A 24,272-nucleotide genomic window follows, 5' to 3' on the forward strand; every position below is an offset into this window, starting at 1 on the left:
TTCAGGACAGTATGCAATGATACTACGAGGCGGCACCCCAACGGATTTAACTGCAGTAATAAGGCAGACCCACAACTGCAGGTTGGTCTAACGTTTCGGTTATTTTATTTAACCTTTTTCAAAGACTCAATTTGTGTGTGTGTGTGTGTGTGTATACGTGTGTGTGTGTGTGTGTGTGTGTGTGTGTGTATATATATATATATATATATATTATACATACACACACTCACACATTAGTAGGATCAGCAGCGCGTTCTTATTAATCTTATACAGTATAACCTATTTCCTTTAATATTAGCTCTTGTCGGACCCTGCTGCTACTACTGAATCATTGTCATTGTCAAAAACACACGGGGGGATTTATTATGTCTTTGAGAAACTGAGAGATAAAAAAGAGAGAAAAATTCATAACTGATCAGTCTGTATTTGCAAAGGGATTGATAGGTACTTTTTTTTCTCTCCAGTCATTCCTAATAATCTTCCTCTGTCTGTAAAACGGCTGTTACACACTGATTGGGTGATACTCCAATGTTTGCTACATCTGCCACACAAGCTTTTATGGCCATTGAATGGTATCACTTTGCAAGCTCGCTCACCTGGCTACAGGAAGCAGCTTGGTGCACAACCACTGGATACAGCATCAGTCTGCTCTATTTGGTAAATTCCAGCAAACAAGTGTAGACTTTTATCAGTGACAATGATTCAGTAGTAGCAGCAGGGTCCGACAAGAGCTAATATTAAAAGAAATAGGTTATACTGTATAAGATTAATTAGAACGCCCTGCTGATCCTACTAATGTGTGAGTCATGGGGGAGGGGCCTCAACAAGCAGGTTAAAAAAAAATCTACAGCGGAGGCGGCATCTTTTTCCGTGACAGGTACTTCTAGTGCCCACCATTTCTCTCACCTAACTGTTTACTTTTTGGATTGAATTGTCTTTTACGGTAAAATAAGTATTATGCTTACATTTAAATCTGTCTAGCTTCACTAAAGTTCTGCCATAATACATTATATAATATACAGGGAAAAAATTAATATTAAACAATACATGGACATTGTGATTTATATTATAGGGGAGAGAGAAGGAAGGGAAAGCAATTATTATAACATGTTTGAATTGGTTACAGCTTCAGATAGATACTAGGCTTGGACGTCAGTCAGGGAGTGGACAGTGTGATCTTTTAACCTCCTTCTAGTATTGGGCGTTACAGTCTCTATTGAGGTCTCAGGGAAGAGTCTAAACTGGACAGTCTGCTGGCTGACTCATACAGGAAGAATGCCTGCTTATGTGACTCATTGTAATCTGCCTACTAGCATTCAGCAAAGTTCTAGGGCTTCCATAATACACCCTGTCCTCCACCCATAGGAAGATAAAACGCATCTAAAACATAAGTGCAAAGTCAGGAAGCCTGAATGTTTATTACCAGGTCAGCTGAACAGAAAAGAACTACAGTACAGTATATAACAGTACTGTAAAAATGTTGTCCACTTATGAATTGATGAGCATCATTCCGGACTGCACCACTCAGCATAGGTCCTTGTCCTATCGCGGATTCTTTGTTTGGGAACAGTCTGCAGGACAAACTCCAGCCAGTGCTTCCAAGTAATCCCTCAGCTAAAGCTGATATTTAAGGAATCCCTTAGTTTCAGAAATATGTATTTAATTTTACCCGAAAAACCCAGACATATTGCTTAAAAAATTAAGATTTAATATCTTGGAATTTTCAGTTATTACATATAAATAGCATTCCCACTACATGTCTGGGCCTATTTACTGTTGCTCATTTCCTGAGAAGCCATAAGGTGAAATCTTTCCAGCTTTGACTTGTCAGGAAATAACATGGCTATTTTCTGTTATTGATGAAATACCAATGTTCTTGTTAGACACACGTGCCTGGGAAACGTGGTGTACTGGTACTTGGTAGCTGGAATGCAGGCCGCCTTGTAATAAGTGGGAACAATAGTTGAACACAATGGGGGATAGTAATTTGGCTGTGGTCATTTACTGTGGCTAATAGGTTCACTGGTGGCTATTAGCCTCAGTGCTGATGCTTGTACCCTGATGCCGGCACTTTTCGGGCAGTGGGTTATGTCTGCTTCTGGCAGTGCCCATTTTTTCTGCAAAAATAAATAGGTGTCTACAGCTATCCCCTGATCTTAAGTATTTTTGGAAGATGAGAGACATTGTTTGTTTAGGCCTGCAAAAACAGGGGCCTGATTGAATATTGTGAAAATATGTGTGTTTTTTTTGTGGCCGAAAATGTTTTGGGACTCACTGGATACCGGTCAAGGAATGTTTCTGGTATTCAGTACAACAGTCACAAATGTAAACTATCTCTAGCACTGTTGATTATTGCATCCATCATGAATGCAGCTGCAAGGATCACCTTCCTCGCCAGATGTTCATTGGCTGCAAAACTGCTCTGTCGGTCCCTCCATTGGGTACCTGTATTCTACCACATTCAATATAAAATACTTTTACTTACACACAAGGCCATAATCCAAACTACACCAACATGCATCTTTTCTCCTATCTCAAAATATCTCCCAACTCCAACTCTTTGCTCCTCACAAGATCTATGGCTCATCCGCACTCATTATTTGCTCCCATTCACAATTGCAAGTCTTTCATAGGGCTGCACCCACTCCGTGGAATGCCCTCCCACGCACCATAAGACTTTCCTCTATTCTCTATTACTTAAAGTGCTCCCTGAAAACTCACCTCTTCAGACAAGCTTATTAAATTCCAGAACCACCCACATACTCTTCATAACCTTTCCTATCCAATTAGATCCCCACTGTACAGTCCACACATATCCTCATTCTTTTTTTTTCTCTTTCACTCTTTTCATCCTCTTTTGGCCAACATTGCAGGGTCACCGTATCATACAGCACACCAGGATCCTTTGTATTCTGGTGCACTGTATGCAATATCCTTGTGTTCCAATGTCTATTTTCCTATAGATTGTAAGCTTGCAAGCAGGACCCTCCTACCTTTTTGTCAGTCTGTAACTACCCAATTCGGTTTAGCACAGTTTCCAATTGTAAAGCGCAACAGAATGTGCAGCGCTATATAAGAAACTAATAATAATGGCAATAATAAACCCTTATTCAAAATTACAATTTATTATTGCATGTTCCATTCCCAAATCCTTGAGGATGCACTTTCTTAGAACAGGATGGCAGAATAGTTTCTATTTCTTACATTCTTTAAATCGAAAAAAAAAGAGTAACTTAAAAATAGCAATCAGTGTATTTATTTGGGCAGGAAAAAACCTTGAATATCTATGTTCAAATTATGTCAAAGTGTCGCCTTAAGGGGTATAAATTTTCCTTGCAGAAGAAACTATGTCTTAGCTGCCAACTACCGTTACGCAGTTGATTGGATTAATACTACTGATATTTATGCAAACGTGACTTAGGCTCAAGGTTTCTACCCAGAGGTTCTCTTATCAAGCTTATTACATATGCAGCTCTCAAGATTTCCACCAGAGATATCGGGTAATTTATTGATTACTTCTACATGTACAGCATGGAGGCTTTCTCGTCCTGGATTGGGACTTTCTGTGCACTATTTGATACTTTTATAATTACTTATAATGACCTCCCTGAAGAACAAGTACAAACAGCAAGTGCAGATGAGAGATGATGATTCATACCCACCTGCTGCGGAATTCAATAGGGTAGCCTACGTATGTATGTATGTATACGTACCCTGGTCTCTGGAACTGAAAATTGTCAACAGCTGCAGTATCTTGAGAAAGGCCATACGTGGCCGAAACGTCGACCACAGAATTATTTATCTGCGATTAAGCATGTGGAAATGGTGATGTAATAAACTTTTTTCCATTTCTTTGAAAATTGGTCGAGTTTCCTTAATTGGACCTAAGTGGCCATATATATATATATATATATATATATATATATATATATATATATATATATATATATATATATATATATATATATATATATATATATATATATATATATATATATATATATATATATATATATATATATGACCCAATAGGGATCTGGCGCCTACACCAATTGTCAAATATTACACGATTTACAGGAATTATTTACAATCTCCAGCAAAGTAAGAATAGACGTTCATCATCCTCTGGATGTGTTAATTAAAAAGTTTTCTTCAGATGGCAACTAGATAGATAGATAGAGAGAGACCGGGGATGCGCGGCACTCTCAGGACTTCAAAGTTCGAGTAGCCTGTAAACCAGTACAATCAACGTTTCAGTTTAGTGAACCGTTTTCAAGATCAAATGAAGTTTTGGGTTCCATATGATACACACCACCTATATACGGTAGTTGGCTGGGTAAAAGGCCATACACTCTAAGCTTATTAGAGCAGATTTTCATTTTAGAAGATTTCTCACCAACGGCCGATTATCCCGGATGTATATGGGATTCTGGATTTGGTGTTTGATTTACACCCTATTCAATCGTTAAGTATATTGGTTTGTTCTTGCCCCTGAGGAAGTCTTACTGACGTTGGTTTCACACCTTAACCGACCTTAACTCCTACTAACAAGTAGCCAAAGAACATTACTAACATTGGCTAATGATTTATTAAAGGTGATATCAAGTGCCAAGTATTTTGAACTGTATCTATACAGCCAAAACTGTACATCTGTATGTTTTATGTATATATTTACTATGACCATAACCTTGTAGTTTTATTAGGAAGAATGTCTTCTAATCACAGAATGGACATTCTTCTAGTAATTTATATATTGTAGAATTACAGTAGAACAAATGACTTCGAGTATTTAATGACACCACAGTGTGGGAATATTCAGAAGCCTGTGGAATGTCACATGCATTCTAGAGTGAATGCACTCCACCAGTCAGAGAACCAGCATTCTTCTCATATTTTCTAACATCTTTTAACCGGTGTGCTGTTGGTGGGTGTTCAAGTGGTGAACTATGTGATGTTGGAATGTCATGTATGCCATCAAACGTTGAAAATAAAATTTGAATTTTAGAGCTATTTCTGATACGACTGGCATATTCTGCATTCTTTATTCTCATTAACTTCATTGCTATAATCAGGCAAAATAATCAACCTGCATAGGTCCATGGCGGGCCGTTATAATGCAGTGACTAATCTCCAGTACATTTCATTTTTAAAATAATTTTCCACTTGATTTAATGCATCCCGGGACCTGTGTGATAGAGTACACTAATAGGAGGCTGCAAACTCTCTACTTTCTGCGCCCTTATTCAGATTTGATCACAGTACAAATTTGTCAAAATGGCCAAAACCATGTGCACTGCAGGTGGGGCAGATGTAACATGTATAGAGAGAGTTAGATTTGTGTGAGTTATTTTGTCTCTGTGCAGGGTAAATACTGGCTGCATTATTTTTACACTGAAATTTAGATTTCAGATTCAACACACCCCACCCAAATGCAACTCGCCATGCTTCGGGGTGGGGGGTGACTAAAACCTCATTGTATGTCATACAAGTGTATAACTAATGCATGCGATTTTGCGGGAGGTGTGACTCGATCCCCTGGGGCCAACAGAGCAGTGAGATGGCACTAAATGGCCCATGCAATGCGATTTTAGTACGGAGAATAGCCCTGTACGCAAATAGAGTACTGGGTGCCCTGCTAGGAAACAAGTACCCAAATTTGTACTACGATCAGATCTGAATAAGGGCATTGATCTTCACAGCCACCCATCCTGGGGGTAAATTAACTAAAGCTGCTAAAAATGCAAAGAGATGATGTTACCCATAGCAACCAGTTTCTGCCTATCATTTCTCATTTGCATCCTAGAAAATGATAGAATATATGGGAAACATCACACATTTTAATTTTTAGAACCATTAGTAAATTTACCCCCTAGTGTCTTTTAATACATACTTACCAACCTTGCTGCCCCCTTCTTTGGGACATAGCAGCCCGTTTGGTGACTAGGGAGTATGGTGACCACAAGAGATGTGTGGCGGAATGGGAAATAGTGTTATTAGGGAATAGTGTTATAGGGAATAGTTTTATTGTGCCTCTGCCTCCTGTATAGGAGAAACACATTATTGGGTCCCCTCGGAACGCCTGCCAGTGGCTGTAACTGGGCAGTAGCTGGCTGTGCAAGCAGCTGGCAGGGGAGCTGCTGGAATGCGTTGTTGGAAATTTGACTACATAGTGTTCATTCTAGCACCTGCCATCTTTGAAAACCCATGCAGTTCCTCTTCCCTGCCTGGGGTGTTGCTGTCTGCTGTAGTGCTTCTAGCACCAGACCGGTAATAGAAATAGCACAGCAGACAGCGACACCCCAGGCAGGGAACTGGAACTGCATGGGTTTTCAAAGATGGCGGGTGCTAAAATGAACACCACTACTTTTCCAGGGCAGTCTGAAGCGCCAACCAATTTTCAGGAGGCTCCCAGCCGTTTCAGGAGCATTGGCAAGTATACTTTAATACAGCAGCATCTCTAACACTCAGGGCCCCAACCACTGCTATTATAATATGCTATGAAGGTTAGTACTCTGAATTTCAGTGTATTAAAGGCAGTGCCTGTTTTTTTACAGGATTTTTTTCAAGGATGTAATCTATGCATATCTCCCATTGGAGAAGATGTATTATAGAAGCGCTTAACGCCAGGGGCGGATTTAGGGAGGAGGGCGCCCCTAGGCACAACAATAATGTTTACTAAGTAGGACAGTTTATAGGGGCAGTATCTGCATGTCCTATCCATTTACACTCTATTTAAGATGGAATATAGTACAGTACAGTGGATATTTTGCAGTTATTGGAACATTTTGGGCTGAAAGTATTATCACAGGCATACAAGTGCCGCCCCCAAACATGTGCCGCCCCTAGGCCGGTGCCTCACGTGCCTAATGGGAAATTCGGCTCTGCTTAACGCGCCACTATAATACTTCCTGCTTCGCCTCATTAGTGAGGCGAAGCAGGAAGGGACATCGACAAGATGTATTAACATAGCGCTAACTCCCCCCTCCGGCGATGTCCCCTCCTGGAAATAGCGCATCAGTTTACACTAATGCGCTGTCTCCTGTCCCCCGGCCGGCTCGACTGGGCATGTGCGGGATCTCGCTGCTCACACGAGACCCCCAGCGCAGCCCAGAGCTAACGGCAGGGACAGCGCTGTCCCTGCTGTTTAGATAAGGCTTTGCCAGCCTGATGTGGCGAAGCCAAAAGCGGCAGCGGAAGTAACGGTCAGCGATGCTGACCGCTCATACATTCTTCCTGCTATCATTTAGATAGCATAGCACCCCTGTCCTTTACCACACGCTAGCTCCTTCGTACATGGGAGAGAAGCGGTATCCGTGCACATAACGTGCGCTGATACCCCTTCTCCCCGTAACAAACGTTCATACATCTGCCCCAATGTGACATGTATCCAAAATGGGATGCTGGACATTCCAGAGTCTGCTGCAAATGTGTCCCTCTCTCCAGTGAAGAGATGCCATGCAAATGAACACAGCACTATGGCATTCAGGTGGCATGGGACTGTCATGCCAAAATCATCATGGTTGTTTGGTACGATCTAGTTCATGACAGATGACATTACAGATTGGTAATCGGTTTGTGGAAAAACTGAAGTTCATAATAATATATATAAAAAAATACATGGTGCTGATTTGGTAACCCAAACCCTCCCACTGTCAGCTCTCCATTTCATGAGCCCACTGCATTAAAGCAAAGTCTCTGAATTGTGTACCTTCACCTTCGTGAGTTTGACCATCAGAGTCTCCCCCTGTCCCTTCCTCTCTCCCTTCTTCTTCTCCCTACTTTTCTCTTTCTATTTTACCTTTACAATTTCCTTTCCTCTGATATATAGAAAACATTGGATTGAGACTTTACACTAATGGGCCTTACACACATAGCGATGTATGTAGGGCTTCCTAGCTATGCTAAGTCGGCCTTTGCTACAGCGCTGTCACTCAGCACACAGCGCTGACAGCCCACACACAGCGAGAGCTGTCCGTGCTGTGTGAGCTGACAGCGCCAGTGTTCCTCAACCAGTGAGATTTATAGTCACTGACCATCAATCTCGGCCAGCGACAGCTACGCGCACGGACGGGCATTGCTGTTGCTACCGATGTAGGGGCATTTTACATTTTTTGCTTAGGCAAAGTCGCTTAGAAAATGCCTTAATATCGGCATGTGTATAGACACTATTAGCCACACAAGAATCTTTATGTGTTGATATGTGTTGTTGACAATGTGTCAGTATTTCTGGAATCCTAGTTGTTTGTTATCTTGCTGGATCTTTCTACGGCTTGTTTCTGTAATGTTTTTCGTCCTTCTCAATAAAATGTATTTAAAAAAAAAAAAATCTACTTGGTACACTCCCAACAACAATAACTGTTTCATCATGATCAAAGTGGCAATACACTCGATGGAATCTGTTTTCATGTGCAGGAATGTATGTTTTATTTTGTAAATAAAGTAACGATATGTATTTTGTAGTGAATTTATTGAATTCTAAAAGTGGTTGAACTGCATAACACAAATAATCACATTAAGTACTGTGTGTATAACACACGCCTACTCCCTCTTTGTCATTAAACAAAAATAAAAATTGTAGAAATCACATGCAAGATTTTTTTTGTTGTTGTTTTTTTTAACTTTATCAACTTCCTGTATTTCTCTTCCAACCAACTTATCTCTAGTTCAGTATTTTGTTTATTATTTTTTGTGGGTGAATTATGTAAGTTTTACACTTAAAGATATCTTATTTTACTAATAACTAATTGTCTCATGCAAAACAATAAAAGGTAGTATGCAGTAGTTTTCTGCGCATTTTCATGTATACTGATTCAAGGTTTAATGTTTTATTTACCATAAACTGTAATGGTGCCCAGCAGTTTTATCATGTCAAACATGACATTTTTAAAATAATTGTTACAGCATACTTAGGGTGAGGGTGGCATCGTATTAGCAGGGGTGCTTCACCAGGTTGGTGTCCTTTTCTCCCAATAGGGGATGTTATCGGGTATTATGCCTTGCGTGGGGTAGAATGCATGCTGATCTGAAGGCGGGAAAGTTGGGCCCTTCCCTACCTGTTCCGCACTGAAGTTCAGGTTGAGCTATCCTGAGATGAGGAATCTGAACACAGCAACGGAACAGAAAGTGGAACTTTCTGTTCTTATATGAATAGCAGTCACCATCACATTACCAAAGTATGGTGATGTGATTCTGCCATGGACCAGGGGTACAACTTAAGAAGTCAGGAACTTCTCCATTAAAACCCACTTTATGAATCACACCAAGCACCCAGCAAAACATGGCTTTCCTCTGCTCTTTGACTAGTTCCATTAACTATTAAATATTTGCGGCTAGCCGGTGGGGCAGTGTGGTCAGCGGGTTCGGCTCTAACCCCCAGCTGAGCAGTTCGCAGGGAGGGGCTCCGAACCCCAACTTAAATTTGCCCGTTAGGATCATATATTGCTGTGTGATCCTGGGTGGTAGATCCTACCTATATGTGCCGCTGTCTTACCTGCGGGGAGGGGGTCAGTTGGGACTCCCCTGGCCATCGCCGCTTTGCTCAGAAGAGAAGCGATGAATAGATGCTATGTGGAAGTGCACTGCATCTAAATAGACAGAGGGAGTTAGGGCATGCCACCATAGTGATGCGAAACGGGCATGGCTTGCAGTTGCAGCATCCGGGAGTCAAAGCCCCTTCAGCCAAGACCACACCCCATTTTCATTGCGGAGCTGTGATTCGCCCAATTAAAATATTGGGAGGTATATAATGGGGGCATAAACCCACCAATGGGATTGGGATATATATCGGTTCTTCAATCGAACAGCCAGTATATCGGTCACTGTGTACCCAGTTTAAGATTTCTCCACTGTAAACCCTTCTGTGAATTGAGAGAAACCATGTAAAGCCCTGTTATAACTGAGAGACGGCTTTACCCTGCTACATGCACAGACCCCCTAGTTTGAAAACAAAGAGAGATTGTAGAAATAAGAAGTTTCTGACATGTCCACTCTGAAATCATATTGGTCTTTGAAAATGGAACATTCACTATTTCACCTATTTCTGTCTGTTGTTAAGTATTCCAGTTGTCAGAATTATCCCTGCAACTTTATTTTGCCCAATTTCCTGTTTTTGCTTTTTTCTCCTTTTCTTCACAATGTGCCATCATGTGAGCTGACCGTTAGATAATGCTGTTTGGCTGTTCTGGGTTTGTGGTATTGCTGCAGTGTATAGGGAAGGCATGTTTCATGTTTTTGTATGCTGCTTGCATGGCATCTATGAGATAACACACTCGGTTAGTTTAGGTCAGACCAGTGACCATGTAAGAGGAAATACTACTTAAAGGCACAGTGTGATTTCAAAGTTTTCACACATGTCCTCTTCTTATCTACATTGTTATTTTATTACCAAGTCATGTTCAATTTAAATATTAATTTACAATTCTGTTCTGAAGCAGATATAACCTGAGGTATGATTAGTCATGAAGGTGCTTTTATGATATTCCACTATAAATGTTCTGATTTATAAATATAAAGGTACTTGTGTACTAGCACGGCGCCCATCGCATCGCAGACCATAAGGCATGCTATGGTAAGCGATGCGACGCGATTGGCACCCGATGGTATAAAATTTAAAATTGTATACCATTGTATATGGCATACAATGCGATGCGATTTTAAATTGTATAAGCACCCTAATGGGGGCTTACAATGTTAAATGCACCCCCACTATGAACGTGAACCCGAAGCGTGGCGAGCGGCGGCGGTACGCGTCCTACGACCTTTTCATACCCCCACTATCCACATCGGCGTGGAGTTGATTTTATATAGTGTGGCGAGCGGACACAGAATACATGTAAAGTAATACGCTGCGCTCGCCACACTATATAAAATCAACTCCACGCCGACGTGGATAGTAGGGGTATGAAAAGGTCGGAGGACGCTTACAGCCGCCCCTCGCGGGCTCGCTACGCTCGCGGCGCTTCGGGTTCACATTCATAGTGGGGGCGGCGTGGCGGTGCATTTAACATTGTAAGCCCCCATTAGGGTGCTTATACAATTAAACATCGTATAGGGGGCTTATACAATTTTAAATCGCATCGCAGTGCATCGGGTGTATGCCATGCGATGCGATTTATATGTTGTGCGACCAAATATCGTGGGTGCCGTGCTAAATATATATAATGAGAGTGTGTTATACAGGTTGAGTCTTATCTAAATATCCGTTATCCAAATTATTCCGAAAACCACAGTCTCCAAAATGTACATCTTGTTTTGGGCTAAAAATCTACTGGATAAATCTGTAACTGGCACTACTGGGTACTTGATATGCAACTGGCACTACTGGGTACGTGATATGCAACTGGCACTACTGGGGACATGATATGCAACTGGCACTACTGGGGACACGATATGCAACTGGGACTCCTGGGGGGGGGTGGTATGGGACTCCGACAGTCGGGATCCCGACAGTCATTATCCCGACGTTGGGATCCCGACTGCCCGGAGTCAGACAGCATGGCGAGTGCAAAAAAGCCCCTTGCGGGCACGGTGGCTCGCTACACGAGCCACCTATTCTATTCTCCCTCTATGGGGGTCGTGGACCCCCACGAGGGAAAATAGCGGGTGGCTGTCGGTCACCCGGCTGCCGGCGTTTTGACAGTCGGGATGCCGACGTCGGGTAAATGACTGTCGGCATCCCGACTGTCGGGAACCCATCCGGCACCCCTCCTGGGGACATGATATGCAACTGGTACTACTGGGGACATGATATACAACTGGCACTACTGGGGACACGATATGCAACTGGCACTACTGGGGACACGATATGCAACTGGCACTACTGGGGACACGATATGCAACTGGCACTACGGGGGACACGATATGCGACTGACACTACTGGGGACACGATATGCGACTGGCACTACTGGGGACACAATATGCAACTGGCACTCCTGTTGACACGATATGCAACTGACACTCCGGGGGACACGATATGCAACTGTCACTACTGGGGACATGATATGTAACTGGCACTACTGAATATATCTGTAACTGGTGTTAAATATGTGCAAGAACATGATTGCTTGCTATTCAAATTCCGAGTCTGAACCTTGTTTCATGTTCATATCTCATGTTTATATTTACATGTAAATATATAAAATATATTTGTGTGTATTTCATGTGTTTGATGTGCTTATACAATATGAATGCAACATACCTCAAGATACCTCACTGAAATATAAAAATATTCCAAAATACAAAATAATCCGTTATCCTCTGGTCCCGAGCATTTTGGATAAAGAATTCTCAACCTGTATAATATATATTCTGGGGATGCGGTCAGGTCAACAGTACTAATATCGACTCCACATTGTCAGTAGTTGAAATTACGACATTGAACATATCATATCTGAATGTGAAATGTCAGAATTGTGCAGGGACTGGAGGGTTACAGCTAGGCTGTGGCAGAGGAGGCCTAGAGTTTGGTTATATAGAAAGGGAGGTTACGCGGAAGCACAGCTGGTTGCTAGCCGATAAGTCACCATCACCTAGCCAACAAACCAGTAATACACTGCTGTAGCTGCCAGAGAAGTCACTGCTAGACCACCAAGAATATTATATCAACATACTAATCATTGTGACATTTCCTCAGTGTCAACAAGATGGATGTTGGTGTGGTCAATATTGATGTTACAAGCATGTCAACATTACAACCATGTTGACATTTTGATGCTGTGAATGTTGCCATAATAAACGGATCCCTTATTTCATGCTATAATCTAGCATGCAATATTTTGTCTCTGTCTGGTCAAGCAGTGACACCTTCCAATTAATAAGGTCTGATAGCAGAACTGAGAGGTAGATGTATGAAGCAGTGATAAGGGAGGAGAAGTCATGATAAAGTGCCTGGTACTTTATCACCGGCCAATCAGCTTCTAACTGTCCCTTTTTAAACCCAGCCTGTAACTTAACAGTCAGGAGCTGATTGGCCGGTGATAAAGTACCAGGCACTTTATAACTTCTCCTCCCTTATCACTGCTTCATACATCTACCCCTGAATGCAGTATCCTTTTCAAAATATATGGATGCAGCGTGCACTTTGAGAGTCTGAAATGGCTTATGCACTGTATGTTACTTTGTAGCTTGCTGTAACAAAAATGATTACCTGCCCATCACCACCTAAGTAAATATGGTAGTTACTAAATCCAAGTGGGCTAAAGGATCTTTCACGCCCAGGGGGGAGGAGCAAGGCTGGGGGGCCTTGCAGCTTCATTTTCTACACCACCACTGGTTGACATTAGTAACCAGGTGGTGAGTGAAGCAAGCCCGTGAGGGTCTGTTAGGGTCCCTTCTTCCAACCTTGCCCCTCCCCTTTTCCTTCCCAGTCATGTGACCGGTCCTTTAGCCCACTTGGATTCAGACCCAGGTATGGAAAGTTGTATCTAATGACATAACAATGCATGGCAGTTGTCATTCGACCACATGTTGCACCAGCACAGGTGACATACTGTATGGAAGATTCTAGCCAGATGAGATTCTGTAGTTACTTTTGGCCCATACACACTGCATTTTGCTTTAACCTCTTTGACAGCATTATAAAGTGCACATATCTTCCTAGAAAATGACAGGTTAGTATTGGTTGCTACGGGCTTAACAACTTTTTTTTTTTTTTAAGACCCTTTAGTAAATGTATCCCCTCAGTGTGTTACATATGTCAAATATGTTTAATATTGTGCTTCATTTTAATTTGCTTAGTTTTGCATTTAAGTTTGTCTCAGTATATGTAAAGCTGCAGCACCAGCAGCTTTCTGAAAGTAAATACATTACTTTGTATTAGGAACAGCAACTTCCCCTTTAATTGAGCACTCTTCAGAATGAAACTCTTTCCTGAGGGGTGAAAAGAAGAGGATATTATATCCTATCCCAAAAGCCACCTGCAAGTCTTCTGACCACTTCCTCTGCAGTCAGCTGCATTTTCTACAAGACCCTTAAGCCGAGGGCAGCAGTGCTATTCTTTCACTTGTATAAAAGCTTCAAAGCTTACACATGTATGTTGGACACTGTCCATGAAAGCTATTAGTTCTGAAATCTTACTTCATTTTGTCAGACAGTGAATTTAGGTTTCCTCCAAAACATCTGTTCTGATTCTGGTGTCCAGTTATGTATGTTGCTGCTGGTTTTGGCTTTGTGAGGTAGAACATGGCATTGTGTAGCTTACTAGTGTGGATTGTTACTCCCATCTACTGATCATAATATCAATGCTTTACATGTGTTAATATGCTACATTGATAAGGCGGTTTGGATTATTATAATTTTAGATTAAAAGCATACCTCCCAACAGTCCCGATTTCAGTGGGACAGTCCCGATTATCAGGGCCTGTCCCGCTGTCCCTCCTGCGGCCGGCAGTTTCCCGCGGTGAGGGGGGGCTGTTGGGAGTCCCCCCTGTCGGCTGCTTAGCAGCGGGGAATAAACGCTGTGCGCATGCGTACAGAGTCTATTCCCGTAGCCGGGGGGGCTGGGGGCATGGCTAGAGGCTCATAGAGCCTCTGGGTCATGCCCCCATAGCAGCAAAATGGGGGCGTGGCCTCGCGGGAGAGCCGCGAGTATAGGCCACGCCCCAGAATATGGCCATGCCCCCGAAATTTTCAACGCACCTACGGCGCGCAGCAGCTGCGTCCCTCATCCGACTCCTCCTAAGTTGGGAGGTATGTATAAGGTGTATTATAGCGGCGCCCATCGCATCGTATACCATAAGGCATGCGATGCGATGTTGTACAATGGCATACAATTTTAAAATTGTATGACATTGTATATGGCATAGAATGCCATACAATGCGATGGGATGTGATTATAAATTGTATAAGCACCCTAATGGGTGCTTACAATGTTAAATGCACCCCCACGCCACCCCCACTATAAACATGAACCCGAAGCGTGGCGAGCGCAGCGGTACGCATCCTACGACCTTTTCATACCCCCACTATCCACGTCAGCGTGGAGTTGTTTTTATATAGTGGGGCGAGCCACCGAGCCCGAAGCGTGGCGAGGGGACGCGCATAACTTCACAGGTATACGTGTCCCCTCGCGGGGCTCGCTGCGCTCACCACGCTTCGGGCGCAGTGGCTCGCTGCGCTCGCCACACTGTATAAAATCAATTCCACACTGACGTGGATAGTGGGGGTATGAAATGGTCGTGGGACGCGTACCGCCGCCCCTCGCGGGCTCGCTGCGCTCGCCACGCTTCGGGTTCACGTTTATAGTGGGGGTGGCGTGGGAGTGCATTTTACATTGTAAGCACCCATTAGGGTGCTTGTACAATTTTTAATCGAATAGTCGTTTAAAATCGCTTCGCATGGTATGCCATCGGTTGTATGGCATACAATGCGATAAAAACATTGCACGACCAACATTATTTTGTACAGTGTGACCTGTGTGTCGAGCTCTATTTATACAAGCAAGACATACCCTACAGTATCTCACGGATGTGTGTATTCACGGAGAATACCACACTATTGTATTATATATAAAGATATATAAGAACGGATGCTCACAGGCAGCTGTGGAAAAAAAGAGCTGTCTCCGAGCCATAGTAAAACAAAGTAATACATCGCACAAATCGGCAGAGTGCATGAAATAGTGACTCAAATCTGATTGGATCAAAGCCAATTTGATATAAATAATAAAGATACAGTAAATGCAAAAATGCCCAGGTGCTGTGCAGCTCAGCGAATATATATACTCTGGGTCCATAACTGTACTGTCTCTGCTTATTTGTTACCTTCCTGGCAACCGAGTGGTGCCGCTGATGGCTGCCCAGGTGCAAATATATGTTCCCATTGTCTCCCCTGTACATGTCCATCACCCTCCCCAGGGCACATCTAGCGTATACCAGTATGTGTAATGTATATCTGTACTGTCACTGTTTAACTGTACCTAACTGGCTGTTGCACATCATCTCCAAGCGCCGGGACCGCTGATCGCCATGCTGGGGGCAGCCCAGCACCAAGTTAAGCTGCTGGGCTGCCCCCAGCCCCCGTACACCCCCCCCAGCCATTGTGCGGGAGGTGAATGGATGCCGCACACAGGCATCAATTCACCTCCTGCACTGCTGCCACTGCTGTCTGCAGAGTATAGCAGACAGCAGCGCAGGCTGTCTGTGCCCTCTGTACACCCTGCGGATGCTGCGGTCCGCAGGTTGCACGTTCCCCACTGATGTAAATGGGTGCCAGGTTGGATGACACCGGCATACCAATTTACACCACCTTCTACCCAGGTCCTAGCCGTGTTCTACCCAGGTCAGGACCGTGTCCCATTTACACCGCCTCTGACCCGCCGAAGACCCGGGGTTTTGCGGCGGTGTAAAAGGGTTTTATTTATTCTGTGATTGTAAATTCGCAATCATGAGACACTGTGATCCGGAGTTATTGCATTTGAATATATTTATTATACCTTTACAACTTGCTAGTAAAGCCACATAGCTATTGACACACTGGCACTTTGATAACTGTTCAAGAGCAAATAGCTGCAATTATTTTGGATGTGTGCAATAATTACAAAATTCATGTACAATAAAAGCAGGTAGTTTATTATTTCATAGTTACTAGGAATTACATGGTCACTAGTGACTTTACAAAGATCATTTTCATGTGCCACCGGTTTGCTGTGAGTTGATAGACTGCTGTCTCATGAATATTAATATGCTCTTCAATTTGATTGCATTACATTGCCTGCAGACAACAGCTGCTTGCACACTTGATGATGTAATACATGGTCAATCCTTGGCTGTTTTATTTCTAACATTGTTGCTGGCCATCACATTGAGTTATCCATACCTCACAACACGACCCTCTCCAGGAGGGACACAATGCTCTGCTCCTTGACTTCCCTCTTGATGTATGATTTCCATCCCCTGTGTTGAAACACCTTTCTCATCAATTAACCTGTTCAACACAGGTGATGGCAATTATAAAGTAAGAGGGAAGTGCAGGAGCAGAGCACGGTGTCCCTCCTGGAGAGGGTTATGTCGGGAGTGTTGGGAGGTATGCATTATCTGTCACAATCAGGTGAAGGGCTCAATGCTAAGGAAGTGAGAGCTCAGCATCTCTAAGCTGCCTTCCTGATGTTTTATATTTGATTAAATAAGGTACTTGTGTATTATCAGGGCACCCACCAAGCAAATAGCTTAGTGCCCTATTCTGCGTAGTGAGATCGCATTGCATCGCATGCAATTTTGCATGCGATGCGAGGGTACTAGTTAATTTTCACTGCATCCCTGGCCACGGAACGCATCACATGTGATGCGATTTAGCACACCCCCACTATCCACGTCAATACGATGCAATGCGATTTATCTACGTCACCCACTATCCACTTCGGTGTGGAGTTGATTCTATAAAGTGTGGGAGCCCAGCGAGCCACCGTGCCAGAAGTGTGCGAGCGGATGCGGATTGCTCTACATGTATTCCGCGTCCCCTCGCGGGGCTCGCTGTGCTCACCAAGCTTCGGGCTCGGTGGCTTGCTGCACTCGCCACACTTTATAGATTCAACTCCACGCCGAAGTGGATAGTGAGGGGGTGCTAAATTGCATTGCATCGCATTGACGTGGATAGTGGGGATGTGCTAAATCGCTTCGCATGTGATGCGATCCGCGGCCAGGGGTGCCGTGAAATTTAACAAGTAGCATCACATTGCATGCAATGCGATCTGTACGCCGGCGTACGTAGGCAAATTGGGCACCCTGATAATACACAAGCACCTTATATAATTTTGCTATTTAATGTAGAGAAATATTTACAGGTTGCACATATCTCACCAAGGCTATCCCAGCTCTTTGTCTAATGCATTCTTGCCTATCTTGGACCGGCCAGGAGAAAATCGGGTGGCCGAGCACCTGAGAACAATAGACCTTAGTGAGCCATAGCTCACCATGGCTATCCGGTGATGGCTAGTTGAAGAAGGCTCCATCTGTACATGACTAATTCTAACCTTGCATAATATTATCAGCATTACCCTTACATCAAATATACTATATAAATATAGATGCCATTTAATGTTTAGAAGGTGTCCTACTCCTTGGTCTCTGTGCACTAGCTGCAATAACACTGCACAGACTGTGTAATTGGCAACGGTTTTGTTTTTGTCTGAAATCTTTGTCTGAATCTGTTTCATGTTTGCCTGTTTAATTTCTAAGGAACATCATGGTTTTTATAACTGTCTTATCACACATTTGAGTTTAGTGGAAGTAGTGGGCTTTGTGTTTGTTCGCTATATCGTCTGGTAACTTATTAATTTTTACTTCCCTTTTTTGCACATAATATTTCTGGGAAATATTTTTTTAGGTTCCCCTTTGTAATTTTGCTTTACATATCCCTTTCTATTTTAGGACTTGTTTTTGTTTTTTTTCCCCCTTTACTATGTTCTTGGCGGGTTTCATTTTCAGTTGTTTTTACAGTTTTGTTTGGATTGATTTAGCAACAGACTAGTATATAGGTTTTCAATTGCACAATAACAATGTTCCTATGAAATTGTTTTATGAAGGCTTCTGGTTGTGATCAGCCATTGTAAGGACCTCATAACTCGGCTGTCTTGTTTTCTGAGCAGCAGTGACAGCGCAAACATATGTTTCCCTATACAAAAAGGTTTTCTACTGTGTGTGACTTTCATAATTAGAATATGTCTAATTAATTTAAAGTTCTCAGAGAATTCTTAATTTGCAGTTGATATAATGGGGATTAGCTACATAGCAGCCAACAGGAGAATTCTGCAATAGCATATCTCCCATATCTCATTGTGCTGCATACATATGCGCATATAGGGGGGAATTACCAAGTATCTGGACCCCACTTTCCCGATGATCCATTGGTGCAGCTGACCAAAGGTTGTTTAAAAAAAAAAAAATTGAATGGAGGAGCTCATGCAGCTGTGCAGGGCTGACTGGATATAGAGGGAACTGCAGCAAGTAGATCCCTTCAGACATTTCCCATAACAAAGCTGGCCTTATGCAGCAGTGACAAGGGTGGCAGTGGCAGCAGGGGGCTAGCCGTCACGGCCTCCCACTCCCCATTTCAACATACCTTTTTTCCACGCACTCCCCATGCTTCCCACTCTTTCTCTTATTGTCTCTCTTCCCATATCGGACACTCTCATTTTGTCCATCAACCAAATTCGGCTGATTTGCCTTATTTATTATATATGGCAAGCTCAGCCAAAATCTGGTGTACGAATGAATACAGCATTGATAGAACTCAGTTCTATGGTGATGTGCTCATTTCTAACATACTTACTGTATTTCTAGAACCAGCACCAGGCTCTTGGCCTGGTACTGGTTCCCAAAATCCAGGTGACAAAAGGAGAACGGGTTCCTCGTATTTCAGAAACCAGCAGGGGGAAACCTATTTATATTAAGTTCCCATGCCAAAACATGACACCCTGGCTGGTCAGCTCGGGCCAGGTCCTGGGGGACTGGGGAGCCACCCAATTAAGGGGTCACCCACTGCAGGGGAACCCCAGCATGGGCTGAAGCCCAGGGCTGTCCCCAGCGTCCCTCGGCAGTGGAAGCCATGCTGTTGGTGTAAAAATAGTTAAAAACATATGTAAAAAAATAGATATTATATTAGTAGCACTAGAAGGCCCAGCAAACCTTCCAACATGCTGGGACTTGGTGAACCACAAGTTCCAGCATGCAGGGGATTAATGGACCCACTGGGACTTCTAGTCCTACTACAGAACCAATACCCTAAGAACATGCACATACACAGAATAAAGATTCAGGTTGGTTCAGTAAGCTGCGAACATCATAACATTAGTAAATTGCCCCATTGTGCTTCATTTTGCTCTGATCAAAGTTTTTAGCTGATTATCTTCTTCTGCATATTTGCCCCATCTTAGTAAATACCTCTCCTGGGTTGGGTATTTTTAGTTTATGATCTTTCTCTACTAATCACACCGTGTGTCTTTAGTTCTCAGAGAAGGTTTTTAAAAAAAAAAAATGTATTCAGTTGTACTCTGCTTTTTTCTGAGTGTTTTATGTGTATTTCTTTACTGTTATTGCTGTTAGTTGTACTTCTCAGTGACAAGGTGTAATAAATAAAAAAGAGAAGTGACAACATACAAGTACAGTGTTGTTTTTTCAGTACAAAGGGAAAAATTCAATATGGTATGATTTACTAAAGGTGTCTATTTTAATCCAGCTTTTTGGCTCTGTTTCCAATGCTCAGCCAAGTTAGGGAGAACATAAAATTGGCCAATTCTCTGGAAAGTGAAACCAGGATAATAAAATTTGAAGTTGTCATATTAAAGAGGACAAATTAAAGAAAAAAGGAATCAAGTATATGAATAATTGATTAACATATGAGTGACAGTTGTGCATAAAATGTCAGAATTACTCATTACTATTTTACTGAATTCAATAAGTACATTAATAGACTTTACAATACACATACTCTATATTGGAAAGTAGACCTGCACTTAATTAGTTTACATTTAATATACATACCGCTGTGTCCCATGCATCACACTAAACTTCCCTTTTCTCTTGTTACGTGATATTAATAAAAGCAAAATGAATGAAAACTAGCATTTACAGTATTTTGAATGCTGTTAAATTATATCATTTCTAGAAAAATATTTTCAAATATAAACTAAAAAACAATATGTCCCGTGCCACACAATTTATTACTACCAATCAACAATTTCATAAGGTGCGTACACAGAGGGTAATATGATCGCTGGCAATATATTGCTCAGTGTCATCTGCGACCAGAGATGGTCGCAGATGAAAATGTCACACTGCCGGGAGAAGAGGCAGTGGAAGTCGCTGGTCGGAGGAGCATGCTCCTCCGTCCAGCGACCGTTCAGGGGCTGAAAACGGGAGCGCACACTCGTGATTTATCGCCGGTGCACACTCCCATCGCTGGCAATATAGTCACTCAGCGACCATATTGCCAGCAATATTTGCAATAATTGCCCCCGTGAGTATGCACCTATAATGTTAACGCCAATTACTTAGAATAGGGGTTTGATTGGCTTGAAAATTTGCTCCAATAGCTATAGTTATTTATCAAGTTTCAGTGGCCAATTACAATATTTTGCTTGACCTACTTGTACCATGACTTACACTTACTCAAGTTTAGCTTTGGCTGTCACTTCTCCTGGGTAATTTTGATCATATTGGATGATCACCTACTCTGTAGTAGTCCTCTACAACCACTTTGATCTACACTTTAATAGACATGTAATTCTCAATACCACTCAGACCATAACCCCAGAACTGGCCTCAGGACATGCAGAGACTGAATCACCCCAACATTTTTCTCTAGAAATGTTTTTTCATTTTGGACTGCATTTGCACAATCTATAGCATTCTGTACCAACAGTGCTTATTTAGATTTGCTCATTACTTGAGAGCAAGTAAGATATTTTGCTCAACCACTAATGCCATCTACAAGTCCGTAACCATGAGACGTTGTGAGGTACTTCCACGTGAATGTTTTTCAGGATCTGGAACTCTGTGAAATATATAGTCATATCATTATGGATTTGACCACAAAATGATGCAGGTTTTTCAAATTTCTTTCATTGTGTATTTTAGCCTTAAGTGTTCCTTGAACACCGATTGTACAGCTGAAAGAATTGACAGCTTGTCTTCTCTGCTCTATTCATAGTGGTACATTTACTAAGCTTCTAAAAATGAAAAGAGGTGATGTTGCCATTAGCAACCGATCAGATATTGGGTGAAATGTAATAGGGTGAGAGATTCAGAAAGGTAAGAAATCTCATCCATTTTTTTTTTTTTTCTAAAGCGGCAATCATTTACCCTTCAAAATCAAATTGGTTTTATGATGCCGCTTTAAAAAAAACCTGGAGATTTCGTACCAAATCTCTTACTTTCTAAATCTCTCATCCTATTACATTTCACCCTCTTTCTCTATTGCATCCTGATAGAGTCTGATTGGTAACATATTCTAATGCATTGGTCTAATGCGAGTAAGATAATGAAAGCAAATATCGGTACTTATGTAATATCTGGACTCCCGTTTTTCTTATGAGACCGCGTCCCCTCGCGGGGCTCGCTGCGCTCACCACGCTTCGGGCACGGTGGGTCGCTGCGCTTGCCACACTATATAAAATCAACTCCATGCGTAGTTAGATAGTAGGGGTATGAAAAAATGGGGTGCATTTAACATGGGAGCCCAGATAATACATAAGTACCCAAATATCTAACATGAGTTTATTGCATGCATGATTTACTCTTCACTGATTTGAAACAGATGTATGATTTACAGATGCCTTCATACACCTAGGGGTAAATTTATTAAGATGGGAGGTTGCCAATAGCAACCGATTAGATTCTCTCTATTTTCTTCTGGAAGGTGCTAAATAAATAAGAAGTAGAATCTGATTGGTTGCTATGGGGAACATCCCATCTTCAATAGAACTCCCATCTTAGCACATGTACCACCTAGTCTCTATACGCTATATGCCGTGACACGCAGAGCGTAATTGAGATGCGGCTTTTGCTTAATATCTTGCTTCTTTTTAAAATGAAAGATGCAGAGAAACCACTCACAGGGCCTTATTCTAGTTCACTCTTTCTGACAAAATCCTTCTTAGATGGACAACACCATGTGCACTGCAGGGGGGCAGATGTAAAATGTGCAGAGAGAATTAGATTTGGGTGAGTTATTTTGTTTCTGTGCAGGGTAAATACTGGCTGCTTTATTTTACACTGCAATATAGATCTCACTTTGAAGTAAAACCCCACCCAAATCTAATTCTCTCTGCACAAGTAACATCTGCCCCACCTGCAGTGCACATGGTTTTGTCCATGTAAGAAGGATTTTGTCAGAAAGAGTGAACTAGAATAAGGCCCACAGTGTAGTAGAGATTGGCGGACTGGGACTTTACCGCACATAAATTGAACATGCAGATGAAGCACAGCGGAACTTGGTGTGAGAAAGAGCCACTGCATTGAAGGCCTTTATATACAGATTCATACTCATTCACTCACAGATATTCAAATTTTGCACATCAAATTGTTCTCTGAAATCTAGCAAAGTACTTGTGTTGCTTCCAATTGATTTATTTATGCAAATAAGATGGAAATTTTAAGCAAGAAAGATGCGCTGCCAAGATGCACGATAGAAGGGGCTATTTACTGCATCATGAGCAGCAGTATTTAGGGGCACATCTGTAGTTTGTTTGTCGTTACTTACTTTGTATATCTAGTATCTAACTAATGTGTCATGCTTTCCCCAGGTATGGCGGAAGCGCTGGTTTGTACTCCGACGGGGAAGGATGAGTGGAAACCCAGATGTATTAGAGTATTACAAGAATAAGCACTCCAAAAAACCCATCAGAGAAATATACCTGAATGAATGTGAAGTGCAGAAATACATTGGTGTGAACTTGATAAAGAAGGAATTCCAGAACAGCTTTGTATTCATTGTGAAAACTGCTCTCCGCACATTCTACCTTGTGGCCAGGACAGAGGAAGACATGCAGACCTGGGTGTACAATATCAGCCGGATCTGTAACTTTGGACAGCTGGAAGATGGCACAGGTGAGATCAAGGTCATAGGAACTGACCTTGAGATCCTGAGTAATTATGTCTCCAGTAGCAATATCAGAGCCATACATGTCATGGATGGGAGGTTTCAGTATGTCTAATGGGGCCTACACATGCAGTGATGTCAGGCCATTTTCTGAGTGATGTTACATCGCTCAGAAAATTCCCCCACATCGCTCCCATGTGTAGGGCCATCGCGACAGGGATGTGCGGCCCATGCGTCGCCATCGCCCACAGCGTGTTGGATATTAATCTCTAATTCCTGGGCAGGGCTCTCAGCGGAGAACACTGCCCCTTACAGGTCACTCGGCACACAGCGCTGGCACATTGCTCAGAACGCTCAGCATTGTTGCAGTGGGTGTAGGCTCCATACACACTGGGCGACTTTGAGCTGCAAGTGGCTCAGTTTTGTCTTTTGAGCTGCTTTCTGCTCAAAAGCCGCCCAGTATGTACAGGGCAGCAAATGAGCGATGGGGTGGATGGCTTTCCATAGCTTTCTGCTATGGAAAGTCGTCCACCCCCGGTAAAATCGCTAAAATGACTTTCTCCATCATCGCTGTCCATACACACTAGGCAAAATCTCCCAGTGTGCATGGCCCAATCGAATCTTTGACAAAATATCTCACAAGTGAATGAAAGAAATTATAATTTTTTTATTACATACAGGTTTTGGTCATATCAAATTATAGGCAGCATTTAGGATACTGTTGGTATTATAGAGTTAAA

General features: G+C 42.5%; 1 protein-coding gene across 4 annotated transcripts in view; it reads left to right on the forward strand.

Annotated features, from left to right (window-relative positions):
- The window catches only part of GAB3 (GRB2 associated binding protein 3), a 117,389-nt gene that overhangs the window by 43,087 nt on the left and 50,030 nt on the right, over positions 1-24,272 (forward strand). For all 4 annotated transcript variants that reach the window (XM_083159339.1, XM_083159341.1, XM_083159342.1 and 1 more), the window contains one exon: positions 23,237-23,540. In XM_083159339.1, the coding sequence (XP_083015465.1) occupies positions 23,237-23,540 (304 nt within the window). The remainder of the gene's footprint in view (positions 1-23,236; positions 23,541-24,272) is intronic.

Source organism: Crinia signifera, chromosome 9 (genome assembly GCF_055691185.1).
Source record: "Crinia signifera chromosome 9, ASM5569118v1, whole genome shotgun sequence".
Lineage (NCBI taxonomy): Eukaryota > Metazoa > Chordata > Amphibia > Anura > Myobatrachidae > Crinia > Crinia signifera.